This window comes from Aedes aegypti, chromosome 2 (assembly GCF_002204515.2).
Source record: "Aedes aegypti strain LVP_AGWG chromosome 2, AaegL5.0 Primary Assembly, whole genome shotgun sequence".
In the NCBI taxonomy this organism is placed as follows: domain Eukaryota; kingdom Metazoa; phylum Arthropoda; class Insecta; order Diptera; family Culicidae; genus Aedes; species Aedes aegypti.
In genome coordinates this window covers 92,077,763-92,096,931 of record NC_035108.1, presented here as the reverse complement: position 1 = coordinate 92,096,931, position 19,169 = coordinate 92,077,763, and the positions used below count along the sequence as shown (strand labels likewise).

Sequence of the window (19,169 nt, the reverse complement as noted above, 5' to 3'; positions counted from 1 at the left end):
AGCGCAACTACTGGAACACGTGTACCAATAGTGGCTCAAGCGATTTTATGTTAAAAAAATAGTTTTATCACTCTTTTTATATTTTTCCCATATAGTAGATGTTGAAATCTTTCTGTTGACGCTAAAAGATCTCTATTAGGGCTTTTCGTTATTTTGTTATGATTTTTTATAGCTTAGATAGTCCACTAATGGCACCGGCACCCTACTTTTCAAAATCACAGTGAAATGATATGTTTTACAGTAATCTTGTGAACGAAAATCATGGTAGTCACTTTTACCCCAAGGGTGGGCGGTTTTACCCCATCGCCAAAAATAATCGTGATAAGAAATCACTTTTCAAAGCTTCAAGAAATAAATAAACAAATGTACAACAACCGTGAAATTTTTGGATCATGCCTAAGGTTGTAAAAAACGCTGCGGCGAAAAAATCTTACCCCGTCTTCCCCTACCAGAAGCTAAGATGCAGAGCCCTATACTTAGGCATTTTTTTATGAAAAAGCAGCACTTGGTTACTAACTTTTTTCACTTCGACAGGAAGGTTATTGAATACGAAATAAGCAACTGAAGTTATTTGAAACCAGGAACCAAACTTGAAAGAGATCCAAACTTGTTTTGTTTAACGAATGACGACAATTTTAATTTTGGAGTCACTAGTCCAATTGAAAATCAAGTTATTCAGGATTTCAAAAGCATTCTCAATCGAGAGGACGTTTCAGAAAATTCCTGGGAGACTAACTCGGAAGAAGTGAGAACTATTGTTAAAATATTCAAAAATATTAAAGACCCTGGCGATGATGGAATTTTCTACATCCTCATCAAGAAACTTCCAAAGAGTAGCTTATCATTTCTGGTTGATATAATATATATATTATATTAAACAAATGTTTTCGAAATTTTTGAAATGATTTTACTTGATCATTACCTTTTTTCCTCCCACTTTCTACATCCATACTCCACTAGATATTGAACATTCACTTCTCACTAATACTGGATTATGTTGAACTCGTTTACTCTGCTAAAACTATTGGAAACGAACAAACTCCCGCACAATTCAAAATTTGAGTTCTCTCTTCTGATCGTCACCTCGAACAATTCTATACTGAAAAGGGACGGTATCATACATGAACAACAGAAATGGTACTAGCAATTTACCTTCGCCACAACGATGCGTCGTCACCCCGTCGGTTGCAAAGCACTGTCACCGTTCGATTGATATACACAACTGATAAGAGAGGGAGCTCTAATTATGTACATCTTCCGCCTCGGCGCGAATGAGCCCTACCCCCAGGAAAAGGGTTAACTGGTGCCGGTGTCGGTGTTTACCGTCGACGGTTAATATCACCCATTATGGTGGAATCGAGTTTGTGCAGCGATATCATTATCCATCTAAAAACGAGTACCTATCTGATTCAACCCTGATTCTGTGATATCACGAATTTTATCTGTTTTGGTTTTAATATTGGATATTCTATGTAACTCATCAGTACAATACCATAGAGGGAGCTTCAGAATCATATTCAAAATTTCATTTTAAGTCCTCTGCAGAGCTTTCTTCCTGGTATTACAACAGCTAGTCCATATTGGAACAGCATAGAACATGGCTGACAGGGGCCCAGATAGCCGTAGCGGTAAACGCGCAGCTATTCAGCAAGACCAAGCTGAGGGTCGTGGGTTCGAATCCCACCGGTCGAGGATCTTGTCGGGTTGGAAATTTTCTCGACTTCCCAGGGCATAGAGTATCTTCGTACCTGCCACACGATATACACATGCAAAAATGGTCATTGGCAAAGTAAGCTCTCAGTTAATAACTGTGGAAGTGCTCATAAGAACACTAAGCTGAGAAGCAGGCTCTGTCCCAGTGGGGACGTAACGCCAGAAAGAAGAAGAAGAACATGGCTGACCTGAAAATTTGTGAGTTATCAAGCCTAACTAATTCGACCTAACATACTTAGGCCTAATGACTGGACACCATTGAAAAAATTCTCTTAAATTTCAAGAAATCTTCTGACGGATTTTCCCGAGAACCCTTTAATTCCTCCAAAAATTAGTTGTTGGTTTGTTTCAGTTAGCACAGTCGATTGAATTGAGTCAAAATGTTTACACTCTTTCGTAAAAGTTTTGAATACTTGCGTGAAGCGAAATACTATATAGCAGCATATTAGAATTAGAATATAGCAGCATATAGAAATACTATATAGAAGCATGTTCTGTCAAAAATGACCGTTTTCCCATAAAATATGCTAGTTTACTTTTGAGGTCATTGGACCCTTATAATAGAAATCCTAGCTTCGCTCATGTAACTAATACCCCTCTAAAAATTCTGTTTGTCACTCTCACTTGACCCGGACTCGACTCCAGACAAACCGGAACTTACCCTGTAGACACAGATCGTAAAATTCGCTATCGTCAAAGGCACCATGTCTCCCTTGTTTGCTCGAGGAAACAAACATTTTTAACAACACACAATTTCGCTCTTTTTTATGAATCAAGCCTTCAGATAAGATAAATTCACGCTTCCCAACGACTGCTCTTTCACCGAACGACTGAAACTGGGATTACAGCAAACCAGTTCTAACCGTTTTGTCATTTTTGGCGGCGACCCGAAAGCACTACGATTTGGTGAAATAGTTCTAGGTGCCTGTCAAGGGATGAGTACCGACATCAACTCACCCCCATAAATCTAACAATAACAGAGGCAAAAATAAAAACAGCAAACTTGACGGCGAAATCGATTCCGGACGTCACACACACAATTTGCATGGCTACACGACATGAAATGAAAATCGATTTCCGCTAGTCTCACACTGAAAACCTTCGCCGTGGAAGAACTCCACCAAAACTGCAACCAGGAAGTGCCTTCAACTTCAAACTGAAAACTTTGGTCGCCCTTGTCTCAAGGCCAAACATTTCGTGACCTGCTCGATTTGAATCGATGTTTGAGCAGCGATAGGTCCTTACGTTGATGATATATCCGAGAAGCGTCTTCGATCAATCAAAAGGTGGTTGGTTTATTATTTAGTCTGTTGTCTACGTATGGCCATATTCTTGAAAATCTCCCCCGCAAATAAAATCATCTGGGTCACCGAACCCCTACTTGACACCTTCCAGGAATCTTACCTTCGATCATGACGGAGTGCTGCGGATTGTGAATGATGCGGATCTGGCGATCGGCTAGCTGCGGTTCACCATACGCGCCGCCGACGTCCTTCGGCAGCTGCCACAGGGCACTTCGTTCCTCGAGCGGGTCGCGGGGAAAGTAGAGCGGCGCTAGTACCTCGTAGATGCCGCGCTCATTCGGCTCAAGGCAGGCTATCACAATCTCGGCGCGGTACTGCTCCAGAAAGCGGCGGATGGTTCCTGCGAAAAAAGAAGGGGAGGAGCGTTCGTTCAGACAATATCCGACATAATTTGGGGATCCAATACTCACTTAGTGCTATGTGTGCAGCAGTGTCTGGTGGGAAATTTCTCTGCACTGAGCTAATATCACATAAAGCAACGGTTCTTAATCCTAGCTCTTTCGCTTTGTACAAAACGTTTCTGGAAGAGAGATAGAAGAAAATGGTTTCATTACTTACAACTGAAGATTCATGTTCTTGTTAAAATAAAATAAATTTAAGGACATGTGGTCTTGAATACAAAAACAACCGCCATAATAATCACTTGGATACCTTCTTACATTTAAAGGAGCATGACTTGAGTGTTCCACAAGTCGCATATTGTGAAAAATGCAACTTGTTGTTTGTTTAATTGGTCCAACCCTATACGATTTTTAGATCATGCGAACCGTTATCTTGAAAATAAGAGTGCGAATAACGATAGCTACTCCCATTGCTTATGATTGTTTCTCGATGAAGTTTTTTTTTCCTGGTAGAGTTTCTAGTTCTACTGGCGGTACTTCACAGAACACAGCTTAAAAGGTTCCCCCAGAACATGCTCCATGACCTTCTTCAAAAATCGTTCTGCGAAATCATACTCCATGAAATCTTTAAGACATTTATCTCCCAGATATAGGGAATGTATACCACTAAAACACACACCATAATTCAAAAATTTAAAATAATTTAATTATTACGCATAGCGAAATAGGGAACCACTATGGCCACAACTGGTACACCTAACCTACCACTAGCAAATCAGAGTCCATATCTCTGAATATAAATTTTAAGTTTTATAGATGTCTACCTCACGTTTGATATGGATACGATGTAAAATTTGATCATTTCAAATCGTCAATGAACCATAACCTCATGAATTAGCATCGTAACAAATTTCATTTTATCTGACCACATATATCACTTTCATGGTTTTCTCCAGGCTTCCAAACAGTAGTTCTTCTAGAAAATTCTTCAAAGTTTACACCACGAATTCCTGTAGGGAAACTTCTTTGGATTCCTATATACAGATACTACTTCAGAGATTCTTATTGCGATCCTTCAGGAATTATCTCAGAACTCTTACTCGAAAAAATGCACCATTTTTATCCGTGTGTAACTTTTTTGTCAGAGGGTAAAAATTGATGAAAATCTGGGTATAACTAGATTGGAGTGTATTGTTTACATGTGCAAAATTTCATATGAATCGGTTCAGTGATTATTGAGATGGCATTGAAACAAGAAGAATACTGCTGGAGAATCTTGCGCGCCGTCGAGGAAAATCGAACTGCGAGCATGAGATGGATCGGAAGATAAGTTGGGAATCACTTATAGAACTATCTCTCGGGTGGTATTGTCTGTTTCACGGCTAACAAAACGCGACGCCAACTTTTCAGCAGACCGACGAAATCATCGTCAGCAAACGAATCAAAGTAGGTGATTTTCCGTTATGTTGGTAAGACTGGTGAAACGTCAAATTCGCAGCGGCTGGTTGGTTGGCGACGATTACAAATTGTCGCGTTCGATAAGGTGCAAAATTTACGATAAAATCTTTTAAGGAGTCCCAGGCGACCGAGTGACGGGATGGAAGTGGAAGAAAATCGAAGACAGCTGACCCTGTGAAGGCCCTAAAGGTGTTGGATTATTTCAAGCGTATTCCGAACCTTTCGATTTGCGATGTAGCTCTGAAGGCCAAGTGTCCTGCCTGGTTTGTTCAGCAAACCATGAAAGGAGCTGCACTCTTCGAAAATATCACGTAAAATTAAATTCATTAGGATGCACATAAAAGAAGCGAACCAATTGACGCTATTTTATGTCCGTTCTTAAAATTACATGACACAGAAAAACCAAAAAAAAAAGATACACGCCATGACTTAAAAGTATGATTTAAGACTTACTTTTACATCATGACGTGTAATTCCTCAAGCTAGAAGCTTTTTCCGTATCACATTTCAAAGTAGTGTACTATAATGTACAAATATAGAAAAGAAAAACTTACCAATCAATTACCAGTAATAAGATTCCTGCCTCCCGGTAACATCCGCTACAAGCTATCGATTTGTACCGTCAAAACTGCACCAATATTTTCGCAAACAGATCTTTAAATACACTTAAATTTCTATTTGATTCAAGATGGAACTGCATGGGATCCTTACAAGATCTGGTGGTTATTATGCACAATATATGTTTTTATATAAACCGTCTTCGGTAAGAACACTGCACTTTTATTCCGTTGGTAATTTGTTTTGGTCTTGCATCCAAATGCTTCACTATAATACATTTTAAAAACCAACACTACAGGGCAACATGGGAAAAAGCGTTTACTGCCATACAAAGCGATTTGCATCTTTAATTCTTACTTTCGATCTTCTCAATTTAATCACCAACGTATTCACTAACCATTCGCGCACCGGTAGCAAAAACAGCACAACAATGTGTTTTTGCACAAGTTTAACAAGTTATCACGAATAATTATGACTTTCCGTTAAATTACTTCTGCTTAAACAATGATACACCCGCGAGAACGTGTTACCGCGGCCATGTTCGAAAACAAACTTGACGGTTCGCATGATGCTATCAACAAAGTTGATAATCATGTAAATTCACGTTCTGATATATCCAATTTTAAGTGTTACGACAAACTTTCATGGCTTAAAATAGTTGAATTTAGTACTCTCACGTTTATTTTTGAGGATAATGTAAAACTAAGTTATGAGACACTAAAATTTTCTAATACATCAATCAAAACGTAAAATTTAGTTATTTTTGAGTTTAAGTCACGTGATAATTAATTGCAATAAGTTTTACGTCATCTGTAAATCTCATTATTTTTAAGAGTGTGGGCTTCGTGTATTCAAGGTTCGGAAGGCACCACCGGCGTGGAGATGTAATGTCGCATTGGAGACTTAATACCGAAAAGAAAAAGCAAATACATCTTTTTATACAAGGGATGGTACACAAATTATGTCACGCTAAATTTCAACTTTTTCTACCACCTCCCCCCACCCCTCCCTTTGTCAAACTTTTTGTATGAGCCCTCTGGAAATTTTGTAAGGCTTGTCACGCTTGGCTTGACCCCCTCCCCCCCCTTGGAGCGTGACGTAATTTGTGCATGACCCTCATGGAATACCGTGGTGAATCAAAATCCGGACGGTCCCAATATCCGGACACTCTAATTAAACTTACCACATAAATCTTAATTTCACTATTATTTCAATTGGTTTTCAGTCGTTTTCTTTACTTTTACCATCATTGATAATTTTACTATAAGTTTGAATCTAGTTACCACTGCAAAAAATAATAAAATTAAAAAATAAACAAGTTGTTCCTGTTGGACATCTTTTCACATCGCGGTTCGTTTGAACTCAAGTTCAACGTTCGATAAAAGCACGGATAGGCATTATAAAGTTTGGTTGATGAAAAAGTGTGTGAAGCTAATTTTAAAGATGTATTTTTAGCATAGTTGTTTACGGAGAACGTACTTTGAATGTTCGGTGCCATCATCATAGTAAATTTAGATGAAAATAAGTGTTTTATGGTGTGTGAAGAGACTGTCCGGGACTTCGATCCAGTGATTTCAAATCCGAACATCATATGAAATGCTCAATTTTAACTAGTGAAAGTGAGTTTTATAAAGGATAAAATAAAAGAATACTGAAAAAATGATCATACAAAGCGTTATGAGTTATTAGGCTTCGATTCAATGTGGGGTAAATTGCGCATTCATTTCATTTTTACAACTCAAGCCGCATGTACTTCAGTTCAAGCAAGTCACCCGTCAGTACAGGTATTCAAAGCACTCATATTCTTTACATTCTATTCTCTCCAGCATTGTAGGGCAAATATAAACAATGTATCGATGAAATATTGATATTTGATTGTAGTTTGATTTGATTTATATTTGAAATATACGAATATTCAATATTATAACACCGTTGTCCGGATTTCGATCCAAATGTGTCCGGATTACATTACTAGTATCAGGTGTCCGGATTTAAAGACAAGACAAGCTCTCTTATTTTGTTAATTTTCAAACAAAAAACAACTAATATTGAAAAATTCTTCACTAACATAAAGATCTGGTCTAAAGTAAAGTGTAAAATTACCAAACTTCAAGAATATTCCTACAAAACATATATAAATAAGAGTTTGAACATTTGTGTCAGCTTAAGCGTCCGGATATTGATGCATCACGGTAACTCTGCAACTGTTTGAATGAAAAATATTGAAAGCGTGGAATGTTGTAAGAAATTTCAGATAAGTCAATCAATTTTATTTTCAGGAACTCATGGAGTAGAACTTTTTTAAAACACCCTATAAAGGACACAATTGTAGTTGCTTTGATCACCAATGAATTAGTGCTGAAAATTCATGAAATTTGATGGGTGACATGCTAGAGTTTGGTACAGGCCAATATGTGGCGACATCTCCAGGGCATAGAATCCTCGATATGGCCGAGTGGTTCGTAGTATGAACAGTCGTAATTCTTTGGATTACCAATGAATTTGCGCTGAAAATTCATGAAATTTGATGGGTTTGGTCCAGGTTGTCAAGTGGTTATTTCCCCGAAGGCATCAAATCCGTGACATGGCCTGGTGGTTCCTAGCATGAACAGGCGTAGTCACTTCAATCACCAATGAATTGGCGCTGAAAATTCATAAAATTTGATGGGTCACATGCTAGGGTTTGGTCCAGGTCGATAGGTGGCCACTTTCCCGGGGCACCAAATCCGAGAGGTGACCAGGTGATTCCAGATTAACCTACGATGTTCTAACATATAAATTAATTGTTTTCTCACGTTTTTTCGAACAATGAACAGATAAAAAAATGTATGTATCATGTAATTGACAATCAGAATTATAAAATACCAATCCTAAATAATCTATTACCCCAGAATAACTCCGATACTGGTAGACCAATGCAAACCAAACTCTGGCCATCAAAACTAGTAGAGATTCCCGAACGAATTAAGCTAAAAGGTTAAAATCAGTTGAAATTTCATCAAATTAGAGCTGGTTAAAGATGAAAATTGTTTGTCAAAACCTATGTTAGTACCTACAGCAAAGGTTAATATGAAGAAATCAGAATTTCTTTAGGATGTTGCTTACCTTTAGGCATAGTCCGCAGTTCATTGTGTTTTTAATTTTAAAATAATTCAAAAAATAAATGACTTATCATCCAAAGTTTCGTCATTATATTTGACTTCAGCGGCCGCCATTAAGTAACGAAACGATTAAGTAGTAAGTAACGAAATTTTCAACATTAATTCGTATAGGCCTGAGTGAAAGCAAAAATTCTAAAACCCTCACCACTCAGCGAATTCTTAATGGATTGAAATATTTTTTTGTCAGTATACTGACACACATATCTAGTTTCTAGAAGTGGACAGAGAAACGCGGAAATATACATGTGGTCGGAGTTAATCCGGTGGATCACTGGGTCAGGTCGGGTGAGAAGGTTACTATGCGTTTGTGACCCTGGAGGTAGGCAAATTTCAAGTCACAGATAATTTCCGGAATTGATTATAATGTGGCCACTACATGACGGAATTTTAAGAAAATTGCATCAGTGTAAACCTTTTGAGAAACGATTGAATTGGATAATTATGAGTTTTGCATTTGATTGATCCAACAAATGACCATTTTCGGGTCCCGGGACGCCTCAAACTTACGATAAAGTGGCCGATTTGTATCTGAACATCTGTGTCAAGCGCATGAAAATGCATTTAAGTGCAAAATAATGTTTGATTTCTACTTTTCGAGAATTGAAACGGTTTAGTATCCAACAAATCTTTAGCCGGTTCTTCCGGGCATTTCGTCCGAACGGCCACATCCGGTATATTTTAAACGGTGCAAAACTCTTCATTTATAATGTTAAATATTAGATATTAATGATTTTTGCAAATTAAAATAATTGTCATTGCAAATAAATTAAGGTAACTTGGCATGTCCCAAAAACTAGCCTTTTTTACCCGACTTGACCCAGTGACCCACCGGAATAACTCCGGCCACATGAATATTTCCAAAATCCTCTGGCCACTTCTAGAAACTAGATATGTGGGCCAGTGAACTGACAAAAAATCATTTGAATCCGTTAAGAATTCTCTGAGCGGTGAGGGTTTTAGAATTTTTGCTTTTACTCAGGCCTATACGGGTTAACGATCATTGTTTACTTGGGTGATCAATGTTACCCCTTATCAACCAAATCGAAAAGTCGCATGAAACATTTATTCAAACATACTTGACAGTCACGACCGATGGATGCCAGTCCTTATTTAAAAAATATAAAACTTACAATATTTGCATATTCACGCCAGGATTAATCCTACATTAATCATTACGGCAATGTTAACCATCTACCTACAGTAACATATAAAAGAAATGTTCCAGGCAATTTTCAGGATTTCCTTTCAACATTTCTCTCACAACCTTTTACCCCTCCAGAGATTGCTGCAGCAAAATTTCAACATTTTTCAAGAATTTATTTTATATCTGTCCTACAGAAATCAATACTGGGTTTTAACGATAAAAATGCTCAATAAATAATCAAAATTATTACGAAATCTCTGTAGTAGCTTATGAAAAATGCTTTGTTGAAGCTGCATCCAAAAAGTTCGAAAGGTTTCCTGAAAAATATCTTGAGCATCCCAAAATACCCCGAGAGAAATTCATTTCAAGAAGAATTCTCGCGAAACATTACTAAAGGACCTATCTAACATTGAGGCTCTCTTTGTTTACTTTCTCTTTCATTAATAACTGAGTCACATTAATCTCTTCTGTTGCGTGTTTTGTATGAAACGCAAGTCAAGGAAATTGACTTTCGATCTATAGTGAAAAACTTCCCAAAATGTTCCACTGTTATAATCGCAAGAGAACGAGAGAGGAGAGAATCTCTCATTTGTACATAGGTCCTTTAGTAATGTTCCTCGAGAATAATTAATAATTATTAATAATTATTCTACAATCAGTTCTGGGCTTCTTCCACGCTCAAAACTTGTTCCCTCTTTCTACGATGAACTACGAAAGAGAAACGATTTTATTCTCACACAAACTGAGCGTAAAGTACTCTGCGGGACAGAGAGTTTACTCGTTTTAGTTTTGTATTTTATCACGAGACGTTTCAAATCAGCTGATTTGGAAGCTCTTTGGCAGTTCTTCTATGGAAAAGGCAGCCACATGTATGCAGCGGTCCTCCAGCGATATAAACAAATGTAAACACGGACCTGTCATATGAAAAGGTCCTTTTTTATACTAAAGTTCCTATGTAGCAATGAAAGATTCTCGCCTCTCTCGCTCTGTTTCGATTATAACAGTGTAATACTGAAGCTTTTGAGAAGTTTTTCACTAAAGATCGGAAGACAAAAAAAGAACCTTTCAGTGATTTCTAGAAGCAGCGCTACAAAAAAGTGACACATTAACTATGCATTAAGGCAAAAATGACCCATGACTTTGAAAACGCTCACAAAACCTATTTTTTATCAGATTTTCATTCTTTAAGCCTCATATGAATGATATGTGTTTTTTTTTTTGCAATTATGGCTACTGTTTGCACAAGGGCACCGGGAACCTATTTCTGAAGGAACTGACACAATTCAGCAGATCATACGCATGTATGGTACGACGGTAAGAATTTCATTCCGATTTACAAGAGCGTCAAGAGGATTCAACAACTAGAGTTGACGGATTTGGTTGGAGTTTTCCGGATCCCGTTCCGGTGGTGTGTGAGGTGGAAATTTTCAACCCATCATATAGTTCCATCCAAACTTAAAATTATCATACTCGAATACTATTTCCGTTACGGTCAAACTAGAAAAAAAATACGGAGTCGGTATCATTCAGCATTTTTTTATGTTTAAGTCAAAATACATTCCCATATAACATTAGTAGTTGTATAACAGCTTATTCAGCTTAAAAGTAGCTGAATAGCATTTTAGCTGAATAAGCTGTTTTTAAGCTTGGGTTTTTTCACTGACGAATTACAACTTTTGACAGAAATCGAAATTTTGGAACCAGCTGGAATAGGGCTCCAGTAAATCCTCAAGAGATTCCTTCAAGAATTCCACTAGAAATATCTTCAGAGACTCTCCCACAGATGGGAGAATTGAAGGTTCTTCCAGGGATTTTAGCAGAAAATCCTCCAAGATAATCTCTAACGTAATCCGTACATAGATTTATCCAAGAATTCCTCTAGCAGCTTCACCAGGAAGGTTCCGATAGGGTTCCAGAAATACCTTCAACAATTCGTTCAGAAATTTTGCCATGAACTCCTTCCTGGATTTTTTTCATTGATATTTCTTCAAGGATTGTTCTAGCAATTTCTTCAGCTGAAAATCCTCCAGTGATTCTTCCTTACATTCCTCCAGTAAAATTTTTACTGGAATTTCTCCACGGATTCCTCAGGCAACTTTTTTAGGAATGATTGCGCAGAACTTCAATTTCTTCAAGGATTATTTCAGGGATTTCCCCAGGGAGTTGCTCTAGGAATTCTACCAGCAGAATAAAATCATAAAATCCGCATGAATTCCTTTATGGATTCCATCAGGAAATCTCCCAGGGAGACCTCCAGAAAAATCGCTATGCGATTTTTTTCTGAAGGATTTTCCATGTTCCTCTTGAATTTTTTCCAGAGATTCGTTCTGGGCCTCAAAAAAAATCCTCCGGGTATGCCTGCAGGAATTAATCTATAAAATCTTCAGGGAATTCAAAAAAAAAACAGAATAGTAATACCTACAGGGTTTCCTAGACTCCTTAGCTGAAGAAGTATTTTTGAGAAATCCCTGGATAAGTTCCTGGAGGAACCTCCAGAGAAAAAAAAATCTAGTTATCCCTTGTTAAATTCCTGGAAGAATCCCTGGAGAAATTCTTGCAGGAGCCTGTGAAGGAATTCCCGGGTAAATCTCTGGAGAAGAAATCCCTAGAACATCAAATATGCTCTTCGGCTACGTAATGTTTATTTTTTCAACGACTTTTTTTTAATACAGACTACGCAGACGAAAAGCATATTTCATCAAAATATCAAGTAAATTCTCTACCAGCTCATCCCTGGAAAAACTTCTTGAGGAAACCATGTAGAGATTTTTTTGGAGCAATCCTTGGAGAAATTCTCGAAGAAAGCTGAAAAAAATCGGTGCAGGAATCCAAGTAAAGATTTTCCTAGAGAAATCCCTAGAGGAGTCACTGGAGAAACACCTGTAGTAATCTCTGAAGGACAATCTAAGTTAATTGCTGAAGGATTCCTAGAAGCAAAATCCCTGGAAAACTCATGTAGCGGTTCTTCTGGAGAAATTCCTGGAATAATTCTTGGAGGAATTCATTGAGAAATCCGTGGAGGAATCCCTGAAAAAAAAAAAACATCTGGAAGAAATCTCCGGAATAATTCCAGGACGAATTTCGAGAGGATGGGGATATCTTTTAAAGTATCCGTGGAGGAATGCTCGGATGAAATTGTGGAGAAATCACTAGAGAAATATATTTAGTAATACTTGAAGAGATTATCCTAGTGTAGGAATTCTTGGAGAGAGCCTCTGCAAGAATCATTGAATATTTTTTCCTGGAGGAATCATTGGAGAAGCAGGTGGAAGATTTTCTAGCAGAATCTCTGAGGGAATACCAGAAGAAATCGATTGGAAAATCCCTGGAGAAATCTCTGGAGAAATACCGGAGCATTCCTCGAAGAAATCCTGAAAAGGATGCTAGAGGAATTCTTGTAAGAGTCCCAGTCAAGATTTTACAAAAGAAATCTATGGAGGAATTACTAGGGACATTCATGCAGCAACTCCTTGCAAAATCGCTAAAAGAATCTTATAATCTTATAACGGTGGAGATTAACTTGAAGGAATTTCTGGTAAAATTTCTATATGAATCTGAAAAAATCCTGGAGAAAGTTTTAGAAGAGTCTCTGCAGATATTTCGAGAGGAGTTCTTGGAGGAATCTTTATAGTTTTTCCTGAAGCAACTCCTGGAGTCCCATTTGAACAGGTCGCAAAATTGCGAAAATGTCATATGAAAAAAATGTCCTAATTCATATCGAATGATGCCGATATTTCATATTATTATTTTTCTAATCTGGCCGTAATGGAAATGATATTCGAGTGTGATAATTTTAATTTTAGGAGACCCATGTAGTCGTAGCGGTAAACGAGCAGCTTTGCAGTAAATGGGTTCAAATCCCACCCGTCCACACTGGGACAGATCTCTGTTTTTGACGGCCAAAACCCCTAGAACGGCCAAAACCTCTAGGATATGATTCCTCAACGATTTAATATTGGAATTTCTTTCGGAATATCTCCAAAAATTCTCGAGGGTTATGAGGACTTACTCCATGAATTCTACGAGAAATTCCTTATAAGGATTTCATCACCGGAATTCTTCAAGAGATTCTATCTGGAATGTTTCAAGAAATTCCCTCGCGGAATTCATCAAGGGATTCTCCAGAAATTCCTTGGTAAATTCCTCAAGGGATCTCTCACGGAGTTTCTCACGAATTTTTTCGCGGAATATATCCAGGGATTCTTGGACCAGTAATTAGAGAATTCACAAAGTGAGTCTATCAGGAGTTCTTCCTGGGATTCAAAAAAGGAATTCAATCAAACATTCCACTAGGACTTCCTCAATGAATTTCAACTGAAAATACCTCACTTAAATCCTCCAGGATTTCCTTTAAGAATTCCCGATGAATTTTATCTGAGATTCGTTCAGGTAAATTCCGATAGGTTTTCTTCTAAGGACTCCAACTAGAAATCCCACACATAAATCCTACAGGGATTCCCTTTAGGATTTTATTAGAGGATGCTCCAAAGGATTTCAGCTGAAATTGTCATAAACCAAATCAAATCAAATTGCACTTGAATTCGTTTCTAAGGTCCACCAATATTTTTCCGGTGATTTTACCGGGAATTCAAAAAATCCTCGAGACATTCTTCCAAAAAAATCTGTAAAAAATCTTCGAAGGATTCCGCAATAATGTTCTCCAAGAATCCCAGAACAAGTTTTTCAAGGGATTCGACCATTATTTCCTATAAAGATTTCAGCAGTAATTCCTTCTGAGACTTCACTTGTTACTCTAATTATTTCACCAGTAATTTTTCTAGAGAAGAGTTCTTCCAGGGATAACACTGGGAATATCACCAGAATTTCGCTATAATTTCCAAGAGAAAAATCTACCAGAGGAGTATCTCTAGAAGTAGAAGTTTTACTATATTTCAATGGTTTTACTAAGATTTCTCTTCTTATAATTTATTCAGGGTTGTCTGGCAATCCTCAGAGTATCAACCAAAAAAATTCCAGAGTCCACAAGATTTTTTTTTTCTGAAAAACCACCAGTATTTCCACGAGAGAATCTATTATGAACTCCGCGAAGGATTTAAAAAAAATCTTTCTTTCTCTACACTAGGGTATAAGCTTCTACAAAATTTCAAAAGATTATTGCTTCAGGGATTCCGCTGATATTTACTCAAAAGATTTAACAAAATTTAACAAGATTGAATCTCTGAAGAAAATTTCTAGGAAAATCTATGGGATAATGTCTTGAGAAATCCTTGGAGGAATTACCAAAGATATCACTGAAGAAATTCCTTAATATAGCTTTAGAAGAACTTTTAAAGCAACCTTTGAAGGAGTTTTTTCAGGATTCTCTTAGGTAATTCTAAGAGGATCCCTTGGAAAATTTTCTGCAAGAAAAATGGAAGGAATTGATGGATAAGTTACTTTTTGTAATCCTAGGAAGAATTTCTAATAGATTCTAGAAATAATTCCTGAAGCAATCCCAGGACGAATGCCTCATAGAGTTCCTTCAGGGATATCAAGCAGAATCTTTGAAGGAAACGCCGAAGGAATTTATAAAAGATTTTGAAGATTCCCTTCAAGAATCCCTGGAGAATAGCGGAATCCCCAAAAAATTCCTGGTGGAATTTCGTGGAAGTTTTGGTGAATTCATTTAAAGTTTTTTTGTGGAATCTTTGATGGGATCCTTGGAAAATTCTTGGTGGAATATCTGGAGTTATTCCATGATGAATTTTTCGAGAATTTCTCGGTGGAATCACTGTTAGAATTTCTGGAATAAATCTCTGCATGTATACCTGTAGGAATTTTTGAAGGAATTTATAGAGAAAATCATGTAGGAATTCCTGAAAAAACGTTTGGGTTAATTGCTGAAAGGTTTTCTAGAGGAATCTGTGGAGGAATTCCTGGCGAAATCACTGGAAAATTTTGAATATGATGAATTCCTTGTAGAAATTCCTGATAGATATTTTTATGAAATTAATCCCTATTGTAGTTTTATGGCAGGAATCCCTTGAGAAATCTCTTTAAGTCTTTTTGGAAGCATTCTTGGTGGATTCACAGGAAAAGTATCCGAATGGAATCTGTTTAGGAATTGCTGAAGTTTTGCTGGAGGAATTCTTAATTAAATATTTGCAAGACGTTTTGGTTGAATCTTTGAAAGAAGGATTGAAGAGGATTGAAGAGTTTTAGATATATGCCCAGAGTAATATATAGAAAAAAATCTCGAAAGAACTGCTGAAGAAATTCCTGGTGGAATTTAAGGATCCATACTAGGAGGAAGCCCTGGCGAAAATCTTGGTGATGAATTTGCAGAGAAACACTTCGTGCGAATTATAAATAGAATTCCTCATCTATATCAATTTATTCCGCACTATGGTTATTGCCCAAAAATCCCCCCTTAACCACGGAATTATGAGAAATAACAATCACATATCCACTGAACTTGCCGAAATCATTGAAAAAACATGCGTCGACATATAGTGTTGCTGCAACGAACTTTGACAGACCGTCAAACGGTTGCATCAACCTAAATCGGTTTGACTAACTTGGGGGCGGAGTCAATGTTGGTCAAACCGTCTGAGCGTCTGTGGGCTGCATTACGTAATTAATGAATGGATCTTAAATACTAATAAGGCAAGCACTAAATCACGGAGATTTCCAGGACTTTCAACAAATTTCTCGGGATCTGTGAATTTTGTCCAAAAAAACCCGGGAGGGACTCTCTGATCCAGAAAGTGAAGAACGTTTTCAAATTAAAAAAACCCTCGACCAAGACTCCAGATTGAAATTTTGAAGCACTGCATCATTAACTAATCGTTTAATTTTATGTTTCAAATCTTACTCACCGATAACAGGAATGTAGCGTACTTTCGGACGCGGAACGGTATTTCTCACTGTAGATCGGTCCAACGGTGTGGATGATGTACTTTGCAGGTAGAAAGAACCCGGGTGTGACGCAAACTTCACCGGTTTTGCATCCTAAAAATAGGGAGAAATGTTACGCCCCGCGTAAACTTTAGAATCTAACAACGCCAACTCACTTCCGACGTCGTGCACCACAGCAGAGGTTAGGGCAGCACCGGCTCGTCCGAAAATCTTCTTGGAAATCCGATTCTTCTCGGTCAGTGTCTCATCGGTGGTATTGGTTATTGCATCGACTGCCAGCAGCGAGATGTCACCTTGCCTGAAAACGGGGGAGGTGGAGGAAGAAGAATGCTGTAATGTAGGTATCTATGCTTTTAAGAGTTATGCAAACCGGTGGATTACTAAAAATAAACACTGTTATGGTAAATGGGAAAGGGTGCGCTTTGATAGGGCTTCAGTGCACGCTAGCACGTGCTTCCTCACTGTGAGTAAACTTGCCCTAATAGCCTCAATTATGCAAGGAAAGGTAACTGACAGCAAAGATATGTAAAAACTTCAGATCGGAAATAATTCACGGCATCAAGTTTAAGACGCGAGGAATGCAAATCCTGTCGCACTAGACACTGTCGGTCGGTGGAGCTATTGATCGTGATTGGAACCATGGAGAAGTGCCTTGCAGTGGCTAGATCAAGCCAAGCGTGGCAAAACCGGACTGGATGCGTGCCGACCATTGACGCAAATGGCTTTAATACTGTCAATTTAGCAGTGCCATGCTAATGGTACAATGCAAGTAATGTGCGTCAATGGATAAAAGAATGCTTTCAACCAATATGCTGGGCTTGATTAATAAAGGTGTTACGACCTCAATACTTCGGCAATTTGCAAGTCTGCGGATTTGAAGCACTTTGACAAAGAAGCTATAATTGGTAAATTGCTGAACAACTCTTGCGGTCACTTCAATCGTTTTTTGGACAGAACGGGCTGTTGAAATGACTAAGTATAGTACAGATGAAATTCATTGTACCGTTTCGCATTAGGAAGCTGTTGCTAAACCATGTAGACTGATTATTGGGCATTTCATCTCCCCTTCCATTTTAATCCTGGGCACTTACTCCTGAGGTTCAACGTGAAAGCTTTTCGTCATGATCAATTCTCCACTATTGCCTGGACCTGCTGTTAGGTCAAATTAAGGATGATTTCTTTATTTTTGTTTTTATTGAGGGCAGGTGCTGCTGCGATGTCCTGATGGGTTTTGAAATTAAAGTTTGTTTGCAGATTTCTTTCCCGTCCATTGGTGCAGTGTAACCGACAAACTATTCCGTTCCATAATTTTTGTAGTGCTCTGCTTCTGGAAGCTTCTATCGATCCGAGCATTGGCAATTCAGTCAATAGGACACCACTTACGAATAGCATCTCCAAAATATCTACTGATTCATCTGCAGTCGGGTGGTTTCCAATGATGCACAGCACATCACGTTTGAGTGCGTTGGCCAAACAAACTGTTTATGAAAATATTTCTCTGCCCTGGACCTCTTGATCCGTGCGCCTACCTACCTTGTGCCTTGAAGGCTACAGTGTAGACTGTAGAGTCACGCCATTGCCGGGCGTATTTTTGAGCTCCATCTTCGTCGGTTCCCCAAACGTTTAGTGTCGCCAGGTCCCCTTCTTTGGCAAACTCCAGTCATTTTTCATTTTTTTTTCTGCCCCACGCTCGCCAAATCGATACGCACTTGATCAACCCACCTAGCTCGCTGCGCTCCACGCCTTCTTGTACCAACCGGATCCGAAGCGAACAGCATCTTTGCAGGGTTGTTGTCCGGCATTCTTGCAACATGCCCTGCCCATCGTATCCTTCCAGCTTTGGCCACCTTCTGGATACTGGGTTCGCCGTAGAGTTGGGCGAGCTCGTGGTTCATCCTTCGCCGCCACACGCCGTTCTCCTGCACGCCGCCGAAGATCGTCCTTAGCACTCGGCGTTCGAAAACCCCAAGAGCTTGCAGGTCCTCCTCGAGCATCGTCCACGTTTCATGCCCGTAGAGGACTACCGGCTTTATGAGCGTTTTGTACATGGTACATTTGGTGCGGGCGTGAATCTTTTTTGACCGCAGCTTCTTCTGGAGGCCATAGTAGGCCCGACTTCCACTGATGATGCGCCTCCGTATTTCACGGCTAACGTTATTGTCAGCCGTCAGCAAGGATCCAAGGTAGACAAACTCGTCGACCACCTCGAAAGTATCCCCGTCTATCGTAACACTGCTACCTAGGCGAGCCCTGTCGCGCTCGGCCCCACCAGCTAGCATGTACTTTGTCTTGGCCGCATTCACCACCAGTCCAACTTTTGCTGCCTCGTGTTTCAGGCGGGTGTACAGGTCTGCCACCTTTTCAAATGTTCGGCCGACGATGTCCATATCATCCGCGAAGCAAACAAATTGACTGGATCTCGTAAAAATCGTACCCCGGCTGTTGAGCCCGGCTCTCCGCATAACACCTTCTAGCGCAATATTGAACAACAGGCACGAAAGTCCATCACCTTGTCGAAGTCCCCGGTGGGATCCAAACGAACTGGAGTGTTCGCCTGTAACCTTCACACAATTTTGCACACCTTCCATCGTCGCTCTTATCAGTCTCGTGAGCTTCCCGGGAAAGCTGTTCT

General features: G+C 38.9%; 1 protein-coding gene across 1 annotated transcript in view; it reads right to left on the bottom strand.

Annotated features, from left to right (window-relative positions):
• Window positions 1–19,169, bottom strand: part of LOC5578974 (protein GDAP2 homolog) — a gene marked incomplete in the record, with an annotated part of 352,509 nt that overhangs the window by 143,586 nt on the left and 189,754 nt on the right. Inside the window, 4 exon segments of the mRNA XM_021841532.1 lie at window positions 3,118–3,357; window positions 3,428–3,537; window positions 16,498–16,630; window positions 16,693–16,835. Coding sequence (XP_021697224.1) covers window positions 3,118–3,357; window positions 3,428–3,537; window positions 16,498–16,630; window positions 16,693–16,835 — 626 coding nt within the window.